Source organism: Euleptes europaea, chromosome 1 (genome assembly GCF_029931775.1).
Source record: "Euleptes europaea isolate rEulEur1 chromosome 1, rEulEur1.hap1, whole genome shotgun sequence".
NCBI classification, from domain to species: domain Eukaryota; kingdom Metazoa; phylum Chordata; class Lepidosauria; order Squamata; family Sphaerodactylidae; genus Euleptes; species Euleptes europaea.
Window position 1 is genome coordinate 158,744,071 of NC_079312.1, and position 19,296 is coordinate 158,763,366.

Genomic DNA, 19,296 nt, shown 5'->3' on the forward strand with positions numbered 1-19,296 from the left:
CCATTGGCCACATGGGAAGCTCCAGTGAGTCTTCCTATTGGCCACTCCAAGATGCCTGCTCCCTCCCCCTGCTGCCCTGGAAACCAGCCAAGGGGCAGGATTACGAAGAAAGGAGATAGCTCTCCTTTAAACGCAACAAGGGCCAAAAAATGGAGACTGCAGAAGGTGAATAGCGGAAATTGTAGGTTATCCGGGCTGTACAGCCCGGATAACCTACAAGAACCAATGAACTCTGACCGTGAAAGCCTTCGACAATATTTTGAATAGCGGAAACTCAAAAAAGCCGAACAATTATTTGGCTTTTTCGGAAATCGCTTATTCGACTTCGGGCAGATTCCCAGGTTTTGGTATTCTGTCAATCCGAAACCCGAAAATTGCCTAAACAGCTAATTTCAGGTTTATTTTTGGTTCGGGTGTATCAATATGCACAACCCTAGAGGGGAGTGTGGACTGAGATAGGAATCCTGGTGCGCTGGTGCTGTCTGCATAGAATGGGCCCTAGATCTCAGGATAGTTGGAAGCAGGACTTTTCAGATGTCAGAAAATGTCAGATGTCAGAGCCACAGCAGTTTCTCAAAAACCAATGGGGAAATAGCCAGAAAAGCTCAGAAAAAAAGAGGGGCCATATAGAGTCTACAGGCTTTGACTTGGTGTTGCACTTTGATGGTTCCAGTGGCTCAAACCAGGCTCCAAGGGGAGACAACACCGCATGCTTTCTTTAAAAAAAAGCAAGAAACACTTCTGTTCATTAGATCATCTCTGTATGCATCCTTGCTCTCAAAGAACAACTTCTTAGTTCCTTCTTAAAATTTTCAGTGAATTCTTAATTCGGCTCAGAAATTAAAAAGACAGCACATGAAATAATCACTGCTTTCCCTGGCTTTAGCAAGCCACTAGAGGTCTTTGTGACTTCAGCAGTGATCACCAATCCCCAACTCATCCCAAACCTATTTGAATGTCTAATAACCTGTTTTTCACATACCAGGTAGGGACATTAAGGAGTCCAGGACTAGACTGCAATGTGTAATAAGCCCAGAAGTAGAGGATCAAGAACTAATGTAGACTTGAAAATGCAAGCAATAGGCAGCTCAATTACTCCATCTACATTCCTTCCATTTGGAAGGTTTCTCATTATAATTAGTTGTGTGTGGGTAAAGTGCCCTCATTCGCTACATATACTCACTCACGGAAGAGGTCACCTGCTAGCAGGCAGATGCTTGGACAGAGCTGGTTTATAAGCAGATGTTACCATCCCTCTATTTTAGTTAAATTTTTTCATTTGGGCAGCTTTGGGCTGGAGTAGTACAGCCCAGACTAGACAGCCCAAGTGAGGATGACCTAGCTGAAGTCCTCTAGCTGCTAAGCGATTAACGCTTGCAAGGTTTCCAAACCCACGTTAGAATATAATTTCCTTTGTCCAATGAGGGGGTAGGGCCAAAAGCTTACTTTCATGTATTAAAATTAGGAAGCAGGACTTGAAACAGAGAAAGCAGAAGACAGCAAAGGAAATGCTCAGGAAGTACTTTCTTTTTCAGCCAGCCTCCGCTTACCAGAAAAAAGTCTAATTCATAGTATGGGAGACTCCAGTGCCAAATCTAAAACTAATTTTTAGAGCAAGATATGCAACTGAATAGAATCCATGTTAGCAGCTATAGCAACAAACTACTGTGCGTGCTCCAGGAGAATTGTGGCGTAGGTGAGGCGATATAGGGTTCCAGCACAGTCTTTGGAGTCAAATTAAGCTCAGCTTGAAAGGCAGAGCCACACATCAAATCCAGCTGGCTTTATTTCATCTCTAGAGAACCTCGTTTTCATCTAAACTTTGATATTCTGACAAAAACCACAAGGAGAGCAAGCCTAAGCAAGTCTTCTCAGTGTAGTGTATTCCCTGGAAATTGTTCATAGGATTGCACAGTAAGAGGGCTTTTCTTGCACAGGTAATATGGCTGCACTATACAAAACGGTTCACAAACTTACTTGTACAAATGATTAGAAACTGATCTATACTGCTGTGTATAGCTTACTGTAAGTAGGATTGTATTTTGTAATGTTTGTACTGCTTAATGTGTCATGTTAATATTTATGCTGTGCTTTAGTTCTTTCTGGTTGTTCCAGACTTCTAAAATCCTAATGCATTGGTTATTGAGTGTCCCGTTTTGTTGATTGTACTGACACTCACTATGTGTAATCTGACTTGAGTCCCTATGAGGAAAGCAGACTATAAATAATGTAAATTTTAAAAAGAGTACTGAGTACCTTTTTCTTAACGTAGCTTTGTTTATGGACCTAATATCTCTTAAAGCAGCCCTGAAATATCGCATTTATGCCAATGCAGCTCTCCTGTAAGAAAACGACTAGGCGACACCCCTCCCCTCTTCAGCAAAATGATTGCATTGCCTATATGCTGAATACTCACTATGGCAGAAAAATCTCCCTACTTTGGAACAGCTTCCAATACAATTTCTTCTCATGACTGTACTTATTAAAACATAAACTGAAGTGTCCAGACAAGACTTTAGACAGTACTTGAAATGATAAGTTAAACCATCAGTGTGGATGTGTGTGCCACTAATACGTTGGTTGGCACTTAAGAGGCCTGCTGCTAGGAAAAAGTGACACACAGAGCATCTCCAACCCATACCCCTCCTGCTGATAAACAATGGCCATTTCTATATGAACTCTCTGAAAAGTGTTTGTTTGCCCTCCTCACCATCTTGCAGAAACTAGAAACCACTTTGTCACAATTGAAAGCAGTAGAGGATTTCCACTATTGAAAACATTTTGTAGGAATTCCAAGATGTCAACCCTAAATGTGAGTCAGCAGTCCTATAGACAAATTTGTACACTACAGAAGGCCTCTGAAGTCAAACAGTACATACACTGCTGGTTAAGCGCATTAATACATTTCAACGATGTATTTTCAAATGCAAGAGTTCCTCTAGAGAGGGCTTCTTGCAAGACATAACATTTTGATATAGAAAACATCCTTGGGATACCCCTAAGTGTGCAGTTTCCTTTCATAGGTTTTAGAGCACCACCTTCTGGAGACGTTCGGTGGTGGGCACTGTAATTCTTTATAGACCATCACATTGAGAAAGTAACAGTCCGGAAATACGGAATGTTGGTAATAGATCAGATTTCTCTGTTTAAAATACAAGACACTCTAGACCAGACTAGAATGAACACAGAATTGGGGGGGGGGGGGGCAATGACACCATTAGAAACCAGTCTGTAACCTGAAACTTTTCAGATTCAGGCAGTACCTGATCAGCAGATTATCTCTGGACTAGGTTGCCTCCTGTACCACTAACAAAAGTAACTTATGGCTTGTATATTGATCCAAATTTTTTTCTTCTAACAAATAGGGGGGAAACAACAGAAAAGCCAAGAATATGGTTAACTTAAAGGAGAGGTAGGCTAGTTGGATACACATGATACCTACATCAGGTGAAGACCCTCTGAAAATCACAGATCTTGCATTCAGGGGGGTCAAGCAATAGACCAGCAGCTGCCATCATCCGTACAAGAAAAGGAATACAACCCAGGCAGCCAGGTGGCTCCCACCATGCCAAAACAGTTCATGTGGCAAACCTTCTCTAAGAAATCGGAGAACTTCTATAGGCCCCTGTAGAGTGCCCAGTCTGACAGATACTAAGATGAAACTGTCCTTCAGTTTGAATTCTCATCCTAGGCATTTGGCAGAACTGCAGCACAGTGACAAAGGTGGAGAGATCTGGGAATAACTGCCTGTGAAAAAAAATAGGCAATTAAAAAAATTCTCCCTCCCAACATTGCATAGTTATTGGATGTATTATACCCTTTACCTCATTGTTCTATGTTACCCAGTTTTATTGCACTGCTTATTACATGTGTTACGCTGATCTTTATTCTTTTATAATTCTGTGATCTGCCTTGAGTTTCAACAAGGAAGGCTGCTGATAACTGGAGCAAATAAATAAAAACTAATACTGAAGGAGAAATTAATCAAGTCACCTGATGAAAGCCTGAGCACACACTAGATCGAACTTGTGGGGGGGGGGGCGCTGTACTGGTTTCTGTTTCCATAGAGAGCTCTACGATAGAGAGAAGAGGAGCTAGCCCTTATAGTAACATAGTACAGCAAAGTGCCTGACCTATGCCCCTCATGTCATTTGAAGCCCAACTGCCAGCTACGCCTGACAGCTAGAGAAGAAAACAAGTGGGACTTTTACAGCACCCATGTGGAAGAAGATGAATTGGTTATACTCCTCCCTGTCCATCAGTCCAAAGAACTAGCCTCTTCCTGCTGATCAAGAGGTAGCACAATACAGGCATTTTGTACCCAGGGTTCACTTTTTAGCCACCCTATGTTGATGCCCTGACCTGGATGGCCCAGACTAGCCTGATCTCGTCAAATCTCAGAAGCTAAGCAAGTTCAGCCCTGGTTAGTATTTGGATGGGAGACCACCAAGGAATACCAGGGTTGCTGTGCAGAGGAAGGCACTGGCAAACCATCTCTGTGTTAGTCTCTTACCATGAAAACCTCAAAAGGGGTCGCCATAAGTCGGGTGCAACTTGAAGGCACTTTACACACACACACAACTAGGCTGATGCAGCTCTTATCAGGGATTCATAACCTTCGTCTTAATTCCAAAATCTGTAACACGCTGGTGGCTGTGCAATGCCTCTGGGCCAAACTATTTGTGACACTGGGATTTGGTCACTGGAATTCCCGATGTGTTTATTCAGCCCTGAAAAGCAGCTGCAGGGAACCTTGATCTGGATTGGGACCACAGCACTAGGAAATGGGGAGTTAAAAGACTTTCCCAGGCTGTTTTGAGCTCCAGCAGAAAAGAAGGAACGTACCTGCATTGTGCCAGTTTTTTCTCTCTACTGTGGTTTAAACCAGCCTATGAGAGTGTAAGGGGGGAGTTAAAAATCATACGGGCTACACAGCCTTGTTCCCTGGGTGGCTGTACTTTAGGACCCAATTACTCTGCAGCTGAAGTTTCAGTCACAGACCTACTAACGGACTGCTTTCAGTCTTTGGGTATATGCCTCTTAAATCCTCTGGAACTCGTCAGCGTAATGAGGCAAGCAGGGTTATCCGTCACACACTTCCATTAGTTTCACCATCATCTATTAAATCCAGGGCTAAATTAATCTTCTCCTTCCTACAACATATACTTATATGAGGCACGGAACAGATGAGAAAGAAAAAATCCACAAACAAACCTCTCCAAGGCATTTATATATATTTATAGAAAGGGGAATACACATAGTATTAAATATATGTATGTACATACAAATATGAACTTCTTTTAAAAAAGTAGCCTTCAGTAAAACAGGTTGGACGGCTAAAGAGCTGACCATCCACGTTAACCCTTGGGGCCTAAACTGCCAGTTTCTTAACTGGTTTGATCCGGCCCCTGTGAAAAATAAAATAGTTCTGGGACAGCATAGGCAGACAATCAGGTGCTGGCCAGGATTAGGGAAGAGCCAATCAAGTGCTTTAGAAAAAGACAAGGACTTGGGACTGATCTCTCAGAAAGAGTCACTTTGCATTCAGAGCCAGAGGGTCATTTCACCCTTTACTTGTAGGAAGGTGAAAAACACCTTCTCGATAGCCTTGCAACGGAACCAGGGAGCATCTGGGATTAAAAGCAGGATGGGAGAACTGCTTGGCATAATCCTGAGTATCTGCACTGTGTTTCTGCAGCTCCTGCACAACAGTAACTAGGGAGTATCTCCTCTTAACTTTATTATGCTTGGGGGTCCTGCTGGGTCCTTTGCTCAGTGAGCAACCAACTTTTTATTTTAGCAAGTACATTTCATGTTTTCACTTTTTTCTAGTACAACTGCTGAACATCCATCATGGGGTAAGAGGATCATTGTCGATCTTGCACAGCAATGAGGCAGGGGCACATCATAAAATTACCCCGCGAGTCAAACCAAATTCTTTCCTGGGCAGCTAGCCACCTTGGAGGGACTTGGCTTTTCTCTTAGCCACAAGGTAACTGGAGGGCCTTTGACTGCAGGACAAATGGGGTAAAAAAGGGGACGAGGTTCCAGTCCATCCTTGAGGAACAAGCTGAACAACCAGGTAATACTCGCTGGTTCTAGTCATACCCCTGCTGAAAGAAAGCTGGGAAGTTGTGGAAGCATCCCATTGAGAAAGTCACCTTAAAGAGATCCCATGGCTCAGTAGACACTGCACTACTGATCTGCATCTGGCCATCCTACACCTTCATGATGCCGCCTCCTAGAAGCCATCCACTGGAGTTCTTTGGTTTCACGGGATCTGTGTCGACATTTGCAGTGGAGAAGAAAGTGTCTTTTTCCAGCTGGAAGTTACTGATTATTCCAGAGGGTCCTGAATCATCTGGATTTTTGACACTAACAAAAACACATTTTTCCCCTTTTGAAACAGCCCTTTTGCTACCTGATGAAAGGCCCAGCATCTTTGCAGGCCTGGGAGATTTCACTCAGTCATGCTTTCAGCGCTGAAAGGGGCGTCGCACTTTTTTCCGTCGCTTTTGCCTTGAATCTCCTTTCTGGGAAGCATTGTCTACCTTTGACGGAGGAGTTGGCACACCCCCTGAGGATGGTGGTTGGGATGAGCTGAAAAGATTCCCATTCGGCATCTGTCCGGGATTTCCTTGAAAGATGCGGTTGAAAAAGTCCTGCAGTTCTGCTGCTGAAGCAGGATTGCCCTCTGATGCAGCTCTGGATAGGGAGGAAAGGGCAGAAGAAACCAGACCATCAGATCTAACCACTGATTGCAGCTGGAGATGTTGGGCCTAATGGCAAAGTGGCAGCTGGAAGCTTGACTTTGGAACACTCTGCTATGGTTGCAGCTGGCTCAGCATGTAGGAAAACAACCCCAGTCTTTGAGTAACAAATCTGGCCTACTGAACCATAGTAGCTATAAACCTTCAGACATAGTAACATGCTACACTTTTCCAGGATTACACACTTTTAGATTAGTGCAAGTGGGGGACCCGCAAGGACTTGCGTGAAGCATCTCATTTAACCCACACCCACTATTCCTTCTTTCCCTTCACTGACAGCCTCCATAGCCTCTCCCTTTTCCTGGTTCCTTCTCTCCTTCCCATCCACCAGCCAGCTTCCCTTTATCTGCCCCCACCCCCCCGTCTTCAAAGTTTCCGACTTTCCTTCCCCAGCAGCCTCCACCTGGGAAGATTGTGACTAAGTTGTACAGTGGTGGCTGCCAGGCCTAGTAGTGCGTGGGGAGGGGCACCTCACTTTCCTGTGTATCCCTCTCCCCACACTATTTCCGGTTTCCCTTCTGGCAACCCCCATGTTCTACTCACCTTTCCCTGCTTCCTTCGCTCCTCACCCACCTAGCTTTTATCTGCCCCCCCCCCCCCCCAGTCTTCGGCTACATAGATATTTATTTCCTTCCTGCCTTTCTCCACAATGAGGACCAAAACAGCTTATTTAATTCCCCCTCCTCCATTTTTATTCTCATGACAACCCTCTGAGATAAGTTAAGTTGAGATAAGTTAGGCTGAGATATGTTAGGCTAGCCCAAAATTACCCCAAGAGTTTCCTTGGCACAGTGGAGTTCAAGCGTGGGTCTCCCAGATCCTAGTCTGGAATGCTAACCACTACACCACAATGGCTTTTGTGAGATTGCTGCTGTTGAACAGCAGCAAGCAGCCGGGCCTGAGTGAGTCATGCAAGTCACATGGTAGCAAGTCACCCAGTGGTTGCTGCAAGGCCTGGTCTCGATGAATCCTCCCTCAAAGGCCCCCCAAAAAACTGTGGAAAGGGTCCTGCCCCATCCCCTGTCTTATAGTGACAGAAGCCAAGGCTTCTACTGGCAATACTGTTGTAACTGCCTAGCAAAGGCTATAGAGGGCATTAGTTTCTTAAAGCTACAGGCATTTCTCCTATTATTTGGGGGGGGGGAGTCAATACCCACTGTATTTTTTTTTTAAAAGATTTCTGATTTTCTGCAAACCTGGGGCTTTTTTTAGTCTTGTAGAACGATCTGTCTTGTGTATTCATGGCTGGAATCTCTGGATTTAAGTATCCACAGATTTGGCCATGTTAAGAATTAGATATATTGATGATGTGATTCCAAGATACTGGGGTGAAAGTCAAAATGAAGAGTAGCTGTCAGAGCTGTGTGATACAATGGTGGTCCTTTGGAACCTAAGGAATATCAGGCAGACAGCATTCTAGCAAAGGAAACATAGCTAGCCATCAGGTTCTAGGCAGATTATACAGAGTCCTTCACAATTGTGACTGTCCAAATTACAGTATGTGGAATCTTGGCTATAGAACCTGGTGGCCGCTGTGAAAACTCTCCAATTCTGAATTTCCAATAAAAGGGGGGGGGGAAGCTGTGGATATGTGTGTGCATTTGTGAGTAGGGATCCTAGCACTCATGGCATCAAAGCAAGGAGACTGAACATGCATGAGCTATTTCTGCTAAAGTCTTATAACTAAGAGCTCTTCTATATGTGGGGGAGCATGTATTAGGTCATAGTTTTAACACAAAAATTATGGCAAGGCAAGTTGTGCATTTGGTTTCTTAGCCCATCTCAAAGGGGCACACAGTAATTTGATTCTCCCATTACCTACACCAGAGCTCTAATATGTGCCCAGTGTTCCCATGATGAAAATGACTCCCCCATTTATGTTAATGGCAAGATCAGATCTCCACATGGAACTGAATGAGAATCACTATTTATACAGGATATCTGTCAGTGTGCATTCATCTTTGGATTGGGACACGCAGAACCTAAAAATAACTCATCCCTTAGCTAGGATTATCTCCGTTCAGAAATTATTCAGCACTAACCTCTGGCGTCCTCCAGAGCCCCTTGATCCAAAAGATATGTGATATGGAACCCGATGAGTATCTGGGGAGATGGTCACTCGCTGGCAGCCAGCCCATTCTAAGCATAAAAAAAGAAGCAAGTTAACTCTGAGGTGGTCAGAAATACCTGCCTCTCAAGGAATCATCCTTGAAACCAGAGTTCCCTTCTCATATACTAACAAAGTAACCTCTGAAGTAACAATCTTTACTATTAATATGGCACTTTGAGCAGCAGTATTTTAAAATCCTTCTCTCTTTCATGGCAATTTTTCCATTATTGTCCCATCCTATAGGTGTTTATACGTGAGAGAATCCCCCAATTTATGCAGCAAACATATAAAGCATTTATCACATACATCTAAGCACATACATCTGGGAACGTGGATTGGGCAGAGGTCCTGGATGCATGTGAACAACCAGCTGAAGGCACATGAAGTATGGATGATATTAAATGTGCATGTATTTTATGCTGGAGAACCAGTTGTCATACAAGTACTTAAAAAACACATTTGCTCAATTTTCTTTAAAGGCAAAAATCCTATCCAGCAGGCAACCCAGATTGAGCAAATATAGAGAATGCCTGTTAAGATATCTAATAGCCAAGTATGCTTCTCACAAGGCTCACAAAAATCCATAAGGAGGGGGCCTCTGAGGGCTAATGTATATTTTTCTGCAACCCAAGGAGAAACACTAGGTTTGTAGAAAAATATGAAAAGTTGAAAAGAAAGGTGGGGGCTTAAAAACCCCATAATAGTGATATCTGTGCATGTGCAAATGTCACTGGGGGGAAAAAGGTAGAATTTCGAGTGGCATTTTGCACTGCTGTAGCAACCCAAAAGGGTGCTTGATAACCACACCACTGCAAAAAAAGGAGGAGTGTGTGTGTGTTGGGGAGGAGGGAAGCAGGACTGGTGGAGAGGAACAGGTGAGGTGAATGGCTGAAGGAAGGAAAGACTAGTGGGCAGGTGGGCAAAGGGATGGGAAGGAAAACAGAAGTGACATGACGGGGAAGGAGAAATAAGAGACTGGGGGGAGGGGGAGCCAGGACAGTGAGAGAGAAGGCTGAATAAGCAACCCAAAGCAAGAGGAGAGAAGCTTGTGGGGGAGCAGATCTACCCGCTGCCATCTTTGTGCGTCCCCAGTTTTTTAGAACCTGTTTCCCAAGTGTTAAGTAATGAGATTTATTGCAAAAAGGAGTCTTAAAATCCCATTTAACTTTCAGTCACTTTCTGATTTCATTTTTCCATTTCCCTTGCCCAGTGGCATGGTGGTGTTACCTGTGATGTCATAAACCTTTCCATCCATCATTGCAAAATATGTGATCTTCAGCCCTAACATGCTAGATTCAGCCCAGAAGTCACCCTCCTCTGCTGCATGAAGCTTGCTACAGTCTGCACAGTAGCGGGCATTCAGCGGATCACGGTCCATCTCAAACCTCCTGCAGTGAAAGATAAAAATGTTTTTAATGCCAGAGAACAGGAGCATGTACTGAAATTTGGAACCCTGACTCTCTATTCTCCTGTGCAAGTTTCCTTAATTTTAAACATAATTGTAGATTACATCAAAGAATGAATTACACCCTCCCTCCCAAATTCTGTGGTTAAATAAATTGTGGTTTTATATATTGATATTATTTATATACAAGTGGGAACCCACAAGGACTTGCGAGAGGCATCTCATTATCCCCTCCCCCCATATTTCCTTTTTCCCTTTCCTGAAAGCCTCCACAGCTTCTCCCCTTTTCCTGCTTCCTTCCCACCCAACAGCCAACCTACATTTATCTGCCCCTCTGTATTCAGCTTTCCCTCTCCCTCCCTCAGCAGCCTCTACCTAGGAAAATTATGGCCCAGTTGTGTGGTACTGGGCAAGGCCCACTTGCCATAATAGGGAACCTTCAAGGACTTGTTGGGGGGCACTTCACTTTTCCCTGTACCTATTTCCTCTTTTCCTCTTCCCAACCTGGGAACTGGCAACCCTAGCCCCAGGCCTGGTTCAACAAGTCCTCCCTCAAAGGCCCTTACTCCCTCTCCCTGCCTTTTACTTACAGAAACTGCAACCTTGGAATGCTGTGGCTGCCTAGCAACAGCCACTGAGGGATCTGTTCCTTAAAGCCACAGGAGCTCCTTTTATATTTTGGGTTTCTTAAAAACCCAATGTATTTTTTTTAATTTAGATTTCATATTTTTCTGCAAACCTGGGGCATTTTTCAGGTTTGTAGAAAGATCTGTCTTGCCATTCACACCTACAACGACCAGGTTTAAGTATCCTCAGATTTGGTCAAATTGGATATTAGTATACAGATGTCTGCCTAATCTTGAAAAAATTTATTTTTTGGAAAGTACTGGGGTGAGGACTGGAAGAAAAGGGAGGACATAAACAAAGAGACTGGAAATACATGGCTGGTAGAATCAGGATCGAATGAAATTTTACTTTTAACATTTGGGCATATAACATCTACCAGTGCTATTTCAGCCTGGGGAAATGGCATGGGGGGCAGAGCCCACCCCACACAACTCAGACTGGAACAAAATCAGGCCCATGTGGCTATCTAAAAGTTCCTGTGTGACAGCAGAGAATGTGAGTTTGGTTCAACTCATTAAAAGTCTCAATATCTAGGCTTGAACCTCAGTAAGGCATAAAGAAAGGAGGGTAGCTACGCCAAGTAAAATCTCCCCTCACTGTACAGGTGCTTTCGGGTGTCTGAGCCTTCACCAGATCCTGCCCAGATGCCCATGGAATCATGATATTTAGAAGCATTTTTCTTAAATAAGAGGGAAACCTCAGTTCTCTGGATACCAATTTTTCATTGTATACCAGATTTTGTTTTTATGTAGTGAATGTATAACTGTATGGAATGCCCCAAGCTCTTGACAGAACACTTTGAGGACAAGGCTACAGACTACCATTTTGACCTAGCCCAGAAATGCACACCCAACCACCCTCAAGGAAGAGAGGAGTCTCTTGTGCCCTGGTGCCACCCTCAGAAGAATATATGGCTTAAAAACAGCATGCATGCACCATCCCTGCTGCAGGAGTCTCCAGAAGCAATGCTCAGCAAACTTTGGAAATCAGGTATGCTATTATAATGTGATGGCGGGACCAATGAAGAGTTAATAGTTACTGGCCACCTACTTGTGCTTCCCCTGGCACTTGTTACACATCATCGTGTTCATGGCTTCTTTCAGGTCATCCTGCAGTTTGGAAAGGAACTCATTCATTGATTTGGTCAGCTCAGTTTCCGCCATGCGTTTACTGAAACAAAAAATAAGGGAAGCTATGAGCCAGTGATAACTGTGCATCTGTAAAAGAAAAGAAGTGAGCAGAGCCAGGCAAAGGCTGCACATTAACCTGAATTTGCTTCCAAATAACCACATCAGGTTGCAAGAAAGATAAGGCATCATATGCTAAATCAAATACCAGAATCCCAATATTCTCTGACTCATATGCCACTCTGTCTCCTGTGCCTCCATTCACACTGGTGAAAGCAAGGACTGGCACTACTCCTTGCAAGTCCTACTAGTTTCTTACCATCTGCAATGGCACAGACACTAGCCCTGTTCGCAAGTTACAGTGAACACACATACAACCTGTGTCCGGTGTTTTTCTATATACTTACGTTGATTAATTCTCGGGTTACATTTCATGCATGTACAGCTGAGCTTGATAGAAACCCACATTTACCCAGGTTCTGGTCCTCGGTTTCATTTGTGAAGCGAATGTGTGTTGGCTCTTTCTTACATGTAGGCGGTACATGCATTCACTGTAACATGTAAACAGAGCTATTCTGGGTTATCCGGGCTGTGTAACCATGGTCTTGGAATTTTCTTTCCTGACGTTTCGCCAGCAACTGTGGCAGGCATCTTCAGAGTAGTAACACTGAAGGACAGTGTCTCTCAGTGTCAAGGGTGTAGGAAGAGTAATATATAGTCAGAAAGGGGTTGGGTTTGAGCTGAGTATTGTCCTGCAAAAGTAATTTGCTAATCATTGTCCTGTAAGTATCAAGATAAATGTGCTAATGATGGTATGGTATGTTAATATGGAACCATTGTATCCTGAAGTGATCTGTTAATGTGTGTAATCCAAAACTAATCTGCATGGCTATTGTTGAATGTTGTCTTTGTTAGTCTGGAGGTTTTTTTAGAACAGGAAGCCAAGCCTTATTCATTCTTAAACTCTCCTCTTTTCTGTTAAAGTTGTGCTGATGTTTATGAATTTCAATGGCTTCTCTGTGCAATCTGACAAAATAGTTGGTAGAATTGTCCAGTCTTTCAGTGTCTTGGAATAAGACCCTGTGTCCTGTTTGGGTCTTACTTTGGGTCTTACTGTTTGGGTAAACTCCCATTTCTTGATACTCTTGTCATCCGTAAAACAAACTTTCAGTTAGGTCACAAGGTCTACCGGAAACCAACTCACACAGATCGCTACTTACACAAAAACTCCAACCACAACCCCCGACAGAAAAGAGGAATAATCAAAACATTAATGGACCATGCAAGACGGATCTGTGAACCACAGTTTCTCAAGGAAGAAACTAATCATCTAAATCACGCACTGCTAGCAAACGGCTACTCCAAGAATGAAATCAGAAGGGCCATTAAACCAAACAAAAATCAGAAAACTCAGGAAAAACAGTCTCCCATAGGAAAGGTATTCTTGCCACAAAACGCAGAATACAAACAAGGATAAAAGAACATGAAAGATACTGCAGACTTGGCCAACCTGAGAAATCAGCAGTGGCTGAACATGGACTGACCCAAACAGGACACAGGGTCTTATTCCAAGACACTGAAAGACTGGACAATTCTACCAAGTATTTTGTCAGATTGCACAGAGAAGCCATTGAAATTCATAAACATCAGCACAACTTTAACAGAAAAGAGGAGAGTTTAAGAATGAATAAGGCTTGGCTTCCTGTTCTAAAAAAACCTCCAGACTAACAAAGACAACATTCAACAATAGCCATGCAGATTAGCTTTGGATTACACACATTAACAGATCACTTCAGGATACAATGGTTCCATATTAACATACCATACCATCATTAGCACATTATCTTGATACTTACAGGACAATGATTAGCACATTACTTTTGCAGGACAATACTCAGCTCAAACCCAACCCCTTTCTGACTATATATTATTCTTCCTACACCCTTGACACTGAGAGACACTGTCCTTCAGTGTTACTACTCTGAAGATGCCTGCCACAGTTGCTGGCGAAACGTCAGGAAAGAAAATTCCAAGATCATGGTTACACAGCCCGGATAACCTACAAGAACCAATGAACTCTGACCGTGAAAGCCTTCGACAATATTTAGAGCTATTGTGGTCATACTGCTCCTCAGACTGGGAAATCTACTGGTGTGTTCTGGTTCCTTACATGTGGGCACACTTCCCTTTCACAGAACAGCAGAATGGCATTTATTGTCTGGGGGCAGGGAACATGCAAGGAGGTCAGCACAAGGGCACCCAAGGGGCAGAGTTGACTCCGATAAACAACTACACTGCAGCACGGACTCAAGGTAAACATACCCAAATATGATGACTATTCCAGCCTTGCACTGAACAAGTATACTGCCATCTGACCACAAATGTCTAAAGGCTTTCCTGTGTCCAGTTTACGCTAGCGAGGAAAAGAAGGACCAAGATTTTCATTTAAATACCACTGCTGTAAAATTCCAAGTTCTACCCAACAGAACCAAGCCTTCAGCATCCTCCAACAAAATTTACCAAGGTGCCAAAGAACTGCAGAGGAAATGCTCGTAAACCAGCAGGCCTTTGTCATTAACCCTCCTCATTCACATGAACACATGGAGCTGCCTTATATTGAATCAGACCCTTGGTCCATCAAAGTCAGTATTTTCTACTCAGACCGGCAGCGGCTCTCCAGGGTCTCAGGCAGAGGTCTTTAACATAACCTACTTGCCCAGTCCCTTTAACTGGAGATGCCGGGGATTGAATCTCGGACCTTCTGCATGCCAAGCAGATGCTCTGCCACTGAGCCACAGTCCCTCCTCCTAGCCAGATAGGTGGTTCTGAGATTTTAATTGCACTCCTATTAAGACTTTGCCGCTTTTTCACAACAGCTGGGAGGCTGTAGCCACTGCCTGGCCCAAACTGGATTCCAGCTAGGTTAAGCTGTATGCTCTGAAACGCCTCTAGGTCTTCATTCCAGAAGGCCTGCAGGCCAATAGCATAGTTTACCACTTCCAGTACTCTCCCCTTACTGTTTTTGTTAACGCCCTTGCCTAATTGCTAAGTGGGGGGAACTTGGATTTTTTCTTCTTCTTCTGCCTACCAAGGTTATGGTACATTCCTTAACCACAGTACCCAAGGGAAGGGCATAACAATTATGTGCTTTAAAGGGCCCACTACACAGTAGTTGCCTTGAACTTCATGTTACCATGAGAAAAGTGGTAGAGGTAAGAGCAAGAATTAAAGAATCCCTACAAGACACTTAACAAGACTTGCCTTGGCTTGCAAATACAAACATTTTTTTAAAACTTCATTTGTACCCCCCAACCTTTCCAATGGGGACCCAAGATTGCAAATGAGTCATTTGCAAAAGAGGCATTTGAAGGTTCCTACGAGAAAGTGTTAGAAAGCTGATGTTCAGTTTGCAGTTTTTCTATTAAGAGGGACCCCATTTTGAAAACTGCCCTGCATGTCTCTTCTCAGTCCACAAATTGATAGTACTGATATCTATCAAGTATGTTTTTATCCAGCTTTTTTCCTAAAAGCTCTGGGAGCCATATTGATCTCCACTTCCTATTTTATCTTATCCAGCTTTGACCGGCAGAGAATGACTGACCCAAGGTCATCCAGTGAAGTTTGTGACAGAATGGCAATTTGAACCCTGGTCTCCCGGATCCTAGTCCAACACTCCAACTGCTATATCGCAGTATTCCCTGTATAATTCTCATTCTGAAGCATCAGGTGACCAAATGGATTTCAAGTCACTCACATTTCATACTCCTTCCTCCTCTCAGGATTGCTGACGATATCCCAGGCTGCCCGTAATACCTTGAATGCCTCCTCTGCCTGTGGATGTTTATTCTTGTCCGGATGAACCTGTGCAATATCCCCATCCCCAAAACCAACAAGGAATCAGAATGCTTACATTGCGTTAGTAATAATAGTTTGATTAATATTAGTATTTTGAGCAGCTTGGAGAAGCACATTAGACATATTCTCTCAGTAATTCTAAAAACTCATGTAACGCCGGCCAGCATTGTGATCTACATATTACATACCAGTCAGATAGCTGAAACAGAGGCTTGCTGACAATAGCAGATAGGCTGAGATTTTAGAGGGGACTTCCGGCTCATAATACCAGCACGTTTTCTGTTAAGGAGTTCGAACAGGAAGGAAATGCTTCCTCCAACATGGTCTCTCCCTCCACAAAATGCATCGAAAGAGGGAAGGAAAGAGATGTGATTGACTTTTATCAAAAGCAGCCACAAGAGTGGTCAGCTGCTTTTAGGCAGCGAAAGGGGTTATCAGGTCTCAGTCAAGAAAAGGCTCAGGTGCTCTTTAGACTGCTGTGACAAGCACACCCAACGCAGGACTACCGCAGTTCATTTGCCCATCATGCTTTGATTGGTAGAAGTAGGAAAAGAAGGATTTGCCGCTCAGAAGCTATTTAAAGATAAGCCTAGAGTCTGGCAATCCTATAACTTAACTGTGGAGCTGTGAACCTAACATATAGCTCTTGCCCCCAGCAGACTGTTCCTTGATAGCCCAAAAAGAGAAAAACACACACAGCCAGCAGTTTACTCAATATAATGGCTTGGATGACCCAGCTGTTGACAGTCATAATTCTGGCCTGATTACCCTTCTCCCAAAATAGCACAGGAACAATAGGATCACTATAGTGGGAGGCTGTGCATAAAATGAAATAAGATGACACAGATTGCTAAACCTGCAAACTGGGAATCATTGACAGTTGTCTAGAGAACCCAGTCTGGACTCTCCCTCTTTTAAACAAATGACCATACCAACCAGATACAGAGGGGCCCCTCCGATATGCCTAGAGGATACGACAAATAACTTCGTAAATCCACATAAGGAGCAGGGTTGTGTTTGTGAATTACAAACATTTTCTAGTATCAGGCAACCGAAAACTATGAAAGAATCTCTCCCAGACTGAGTCTTTTAGCCCTCCGGCATTCAGACTCACATCAGCCTTCTCCAGCTCAAAAGGTATGCTCACCAGTACAGCCAATTGCCGATAAGCTCTCTTCAACTCAGCATCCGATGCTGTTGCTTCCAAACCTAACACCTGGAAAGGATTGAGTTCTTCTTCAGGGGTATGTGCCATAGCCAGCAAACGCGCCACTGCTTCTCCAGGTTGATACTGCCCAGATTCACCAGGAGACACACTGAAAGTAGCGTCGCCTGGCTGGTTGGTCCTTAGTCCTTTGGGCATCCAAAGGTGGTCATACCACTTATGCAACAGATTTGCCACCCACATGTAAGTCCTGCTCTGTTTGAAGAAAGCCCAAACTTTAGGCAAGTCAAGAGCTGAGAGAAGCCAGGCCCCACGGTTGGTGTGGGCCAATCTACCCAAGACACTAAGCAGGGCTGACTTTGAGACCTGCCAGCAGAGTCTCAGGCTACCCAAGATAAGCATGAGCACCAGAAAAAGTACAGCACAGAGCATCTTGAGCAGGTGATAAGTCAGGCTTGCCCATGAGCCTAGCTGTCGCATTAGTTTCCTATAGCCCAGCTTAGCATGCTGGATCCAAGCCTGCATGCCAGTCTGGATGGTGTCTACGTCATGTTGGCTGAAGGAACAACAAGAGTAGAGGAACTTCCCACCAGCTTCCACACCCTCACCACATCTGTGGGTGACCTGCACAATCAGGTGGATGAATAATTTGAAGCACAAAATGCAGAAAGAGGCCACCCCTTCCAGGTGCTTGAGCAGCTCAGCTCGGACACGGTATCTCCCACCATCAATCCTCTTCCTACTTTGCCTCTGTTTCCCTCCAGATAGTGCAAATCGCCCTTCTCCCTTGTCTTTTGCCACAGAACGGTGCCGTTGCTGCCGAGCAATCTTCCTTCCACCAGGAGCCCGAGTACAGTCAGGAAATTCCTCCTTGGCCTTTGATGCCACATCATCGTTGACATCTTCCTCCTCTCCTTGCAGTAACTTTGATGCATCCTTCTCCTTGGAGCCTGAAGCCCATTGCTGGCAAGTAATGCCACATAAATGATTCCCCTTCTCTGAATAAGTTCCAGAAGGATCAGAGGTCTCTCCCAGACAGTGACAAGAGCCAGTTTCGTCACCAGGGGCACTGTAGCCAGTAAAGTGCAAGGCACCGTTATCTTGCTCACTGCTTCCTTTCCAAGAAGTTTCCGTTTCCCTATTTCCCTCCCCACCTAAAGTATCAGTCTTTTTAGAAGCCAGCCCACAAGTTCCCATTGCTTCCAAAACTGGCATCTCTCTCCTGGGCCAGCCTTTGGAACGACAGCACCCGTTGAAGTTCTAGGCACCAGCGGGCATGCCGCTTCCTGCGCCATCCCTTGAGAACGAGCGCTTCTCTGTCGCACAAGGGCTACCGACGCTGGGAACAGTCCTGGCCAAGCCGCGTTGGTCTGGTTTGGGTTCACGCACCTCTCCAAACCTGAGGTTCTCCATGGTGTCGAGGCTCCAGAACGACTCTGGCCTTGACAAGGATTAAGTAACAGCCATCATCAATCCTTTCAACCTGCAAAACAACCAAAGACAGGCTTTCAGAGCCCGACTGTACTCGGCAGGCCGCACAAATACACATCCTCTGGGCTAGCTGCAATTTTGCCCCTCTCTGGTCCCTTCAGCGTAGGAGGGGACCTGCCCCCTCCCCCCCTCCCGTAGATCATACGGAAACCCCCGCAACCCACACAGAGGACTGAAGAGAGGCGAGGAGCAGCCGCTTCGCGCTGAGAAGGGAAGGGAATGGGGGGGGCAGAAGGACGCGGCCCCCCGTCGAAGGAAAGGGAGATGTTGGCTGTGAGGCGAAAGGGGGAGCTCACCTGGTCCCGTTGTCCTGGCAACGAGAGGGGGCGCTGCTCCGCCCTCCCGCGGCCCCCTCTCTTCCCGGCCTGTCTCTAAGCCTCCATTTCCGCCTTCCGTCCACCGGTGTGCAACGCTTCCCCCCGCCTTCCACATCCGGGTCGAGGGGAAGGTGCTCGAGGAGGGTTCCTCCGGATCTCCTTCCCGCTCGGTATGCCTCAGGGGCCAGAGGGCAAAGCCTCCCTCAGGCCGAGCGGAGCGGCCCCGGCGGCGGCGTTGGGCCTTCGCCCGCCATTCACGCCCTCGTGAGAGGCGAGGACGAGGCCCGAAGGCAGCGTCTCCTAGGAGGATCCGGCGACTTAAGAAGGCCGAGCGAGGGAGGCGGGCTTGTTCGCCACCTTGAGGAACAACAAAGGAATCCCACGGCACTTCAGGGGCGAAAAGATTTCTTGTAGTAGCATGAACCAAGG

The 19,296-nt window shown here is 45.0% G+C and overlaps 1 protein-coding gene across 1 annotated transcript; it reads right to left on the reverse strand.

Moving 5' to 3' along the window:
* Positions 1-6,195: 6,195 nt before the first annotated feature.
* Positions 6,196-18,343, reverse strand: DNAJC14 (DnaJ heat shock protein family (Hsp40) member C14). The gene is made up of 6 exons (XM_056860204.1): positions 17,042-18,343; positions 15,794-15,900; positions 11,963-12,082; positions 10,108-10,268; positions 8,813-8,909; positions 6,196-6,705 (listed from the first exon to the last, which is right to left on the reverse strand). Exons 1-6 carry the CDS (start codon positions 18,272-18,274, stop codon positions 6,477-6,479), a joined length of 1,947 nt encoding a protein of 648 aa, XP_056716182.1. The 5' UTR covers positions 18,275-18,343; the 3' UTR covers positions 6,196-6,476.
* Between the last annotated feature and the right edge of the window lie 953 nt (positions 18,344-19,296).

Bases quoted from the DNA above. Each gene is read 5' to 3' on its own strand.
- DNAJC14 (XM_056860204.1), bottom strand. From the start codon at position 18,274: ATGCCAGTTTTGGAAGCAATGGGAACTTGTGGGCTGGCTTCTAAAAAG. The intron at 15,901-17,041 runs GTGAGCATACCT...GATATTGCACAG, and splicing joins ATCGGCAATTGGCTGTACTG to GTTCATCCGGACAAGAATAA. The intron at 10,269-11,962 runs GTAGGTGGCCAG...CTTTCACTGCAG, and splicing joins AAGTGCCAGGGGAAGCACAA to GAGGTTTGAGATGGACCGTG.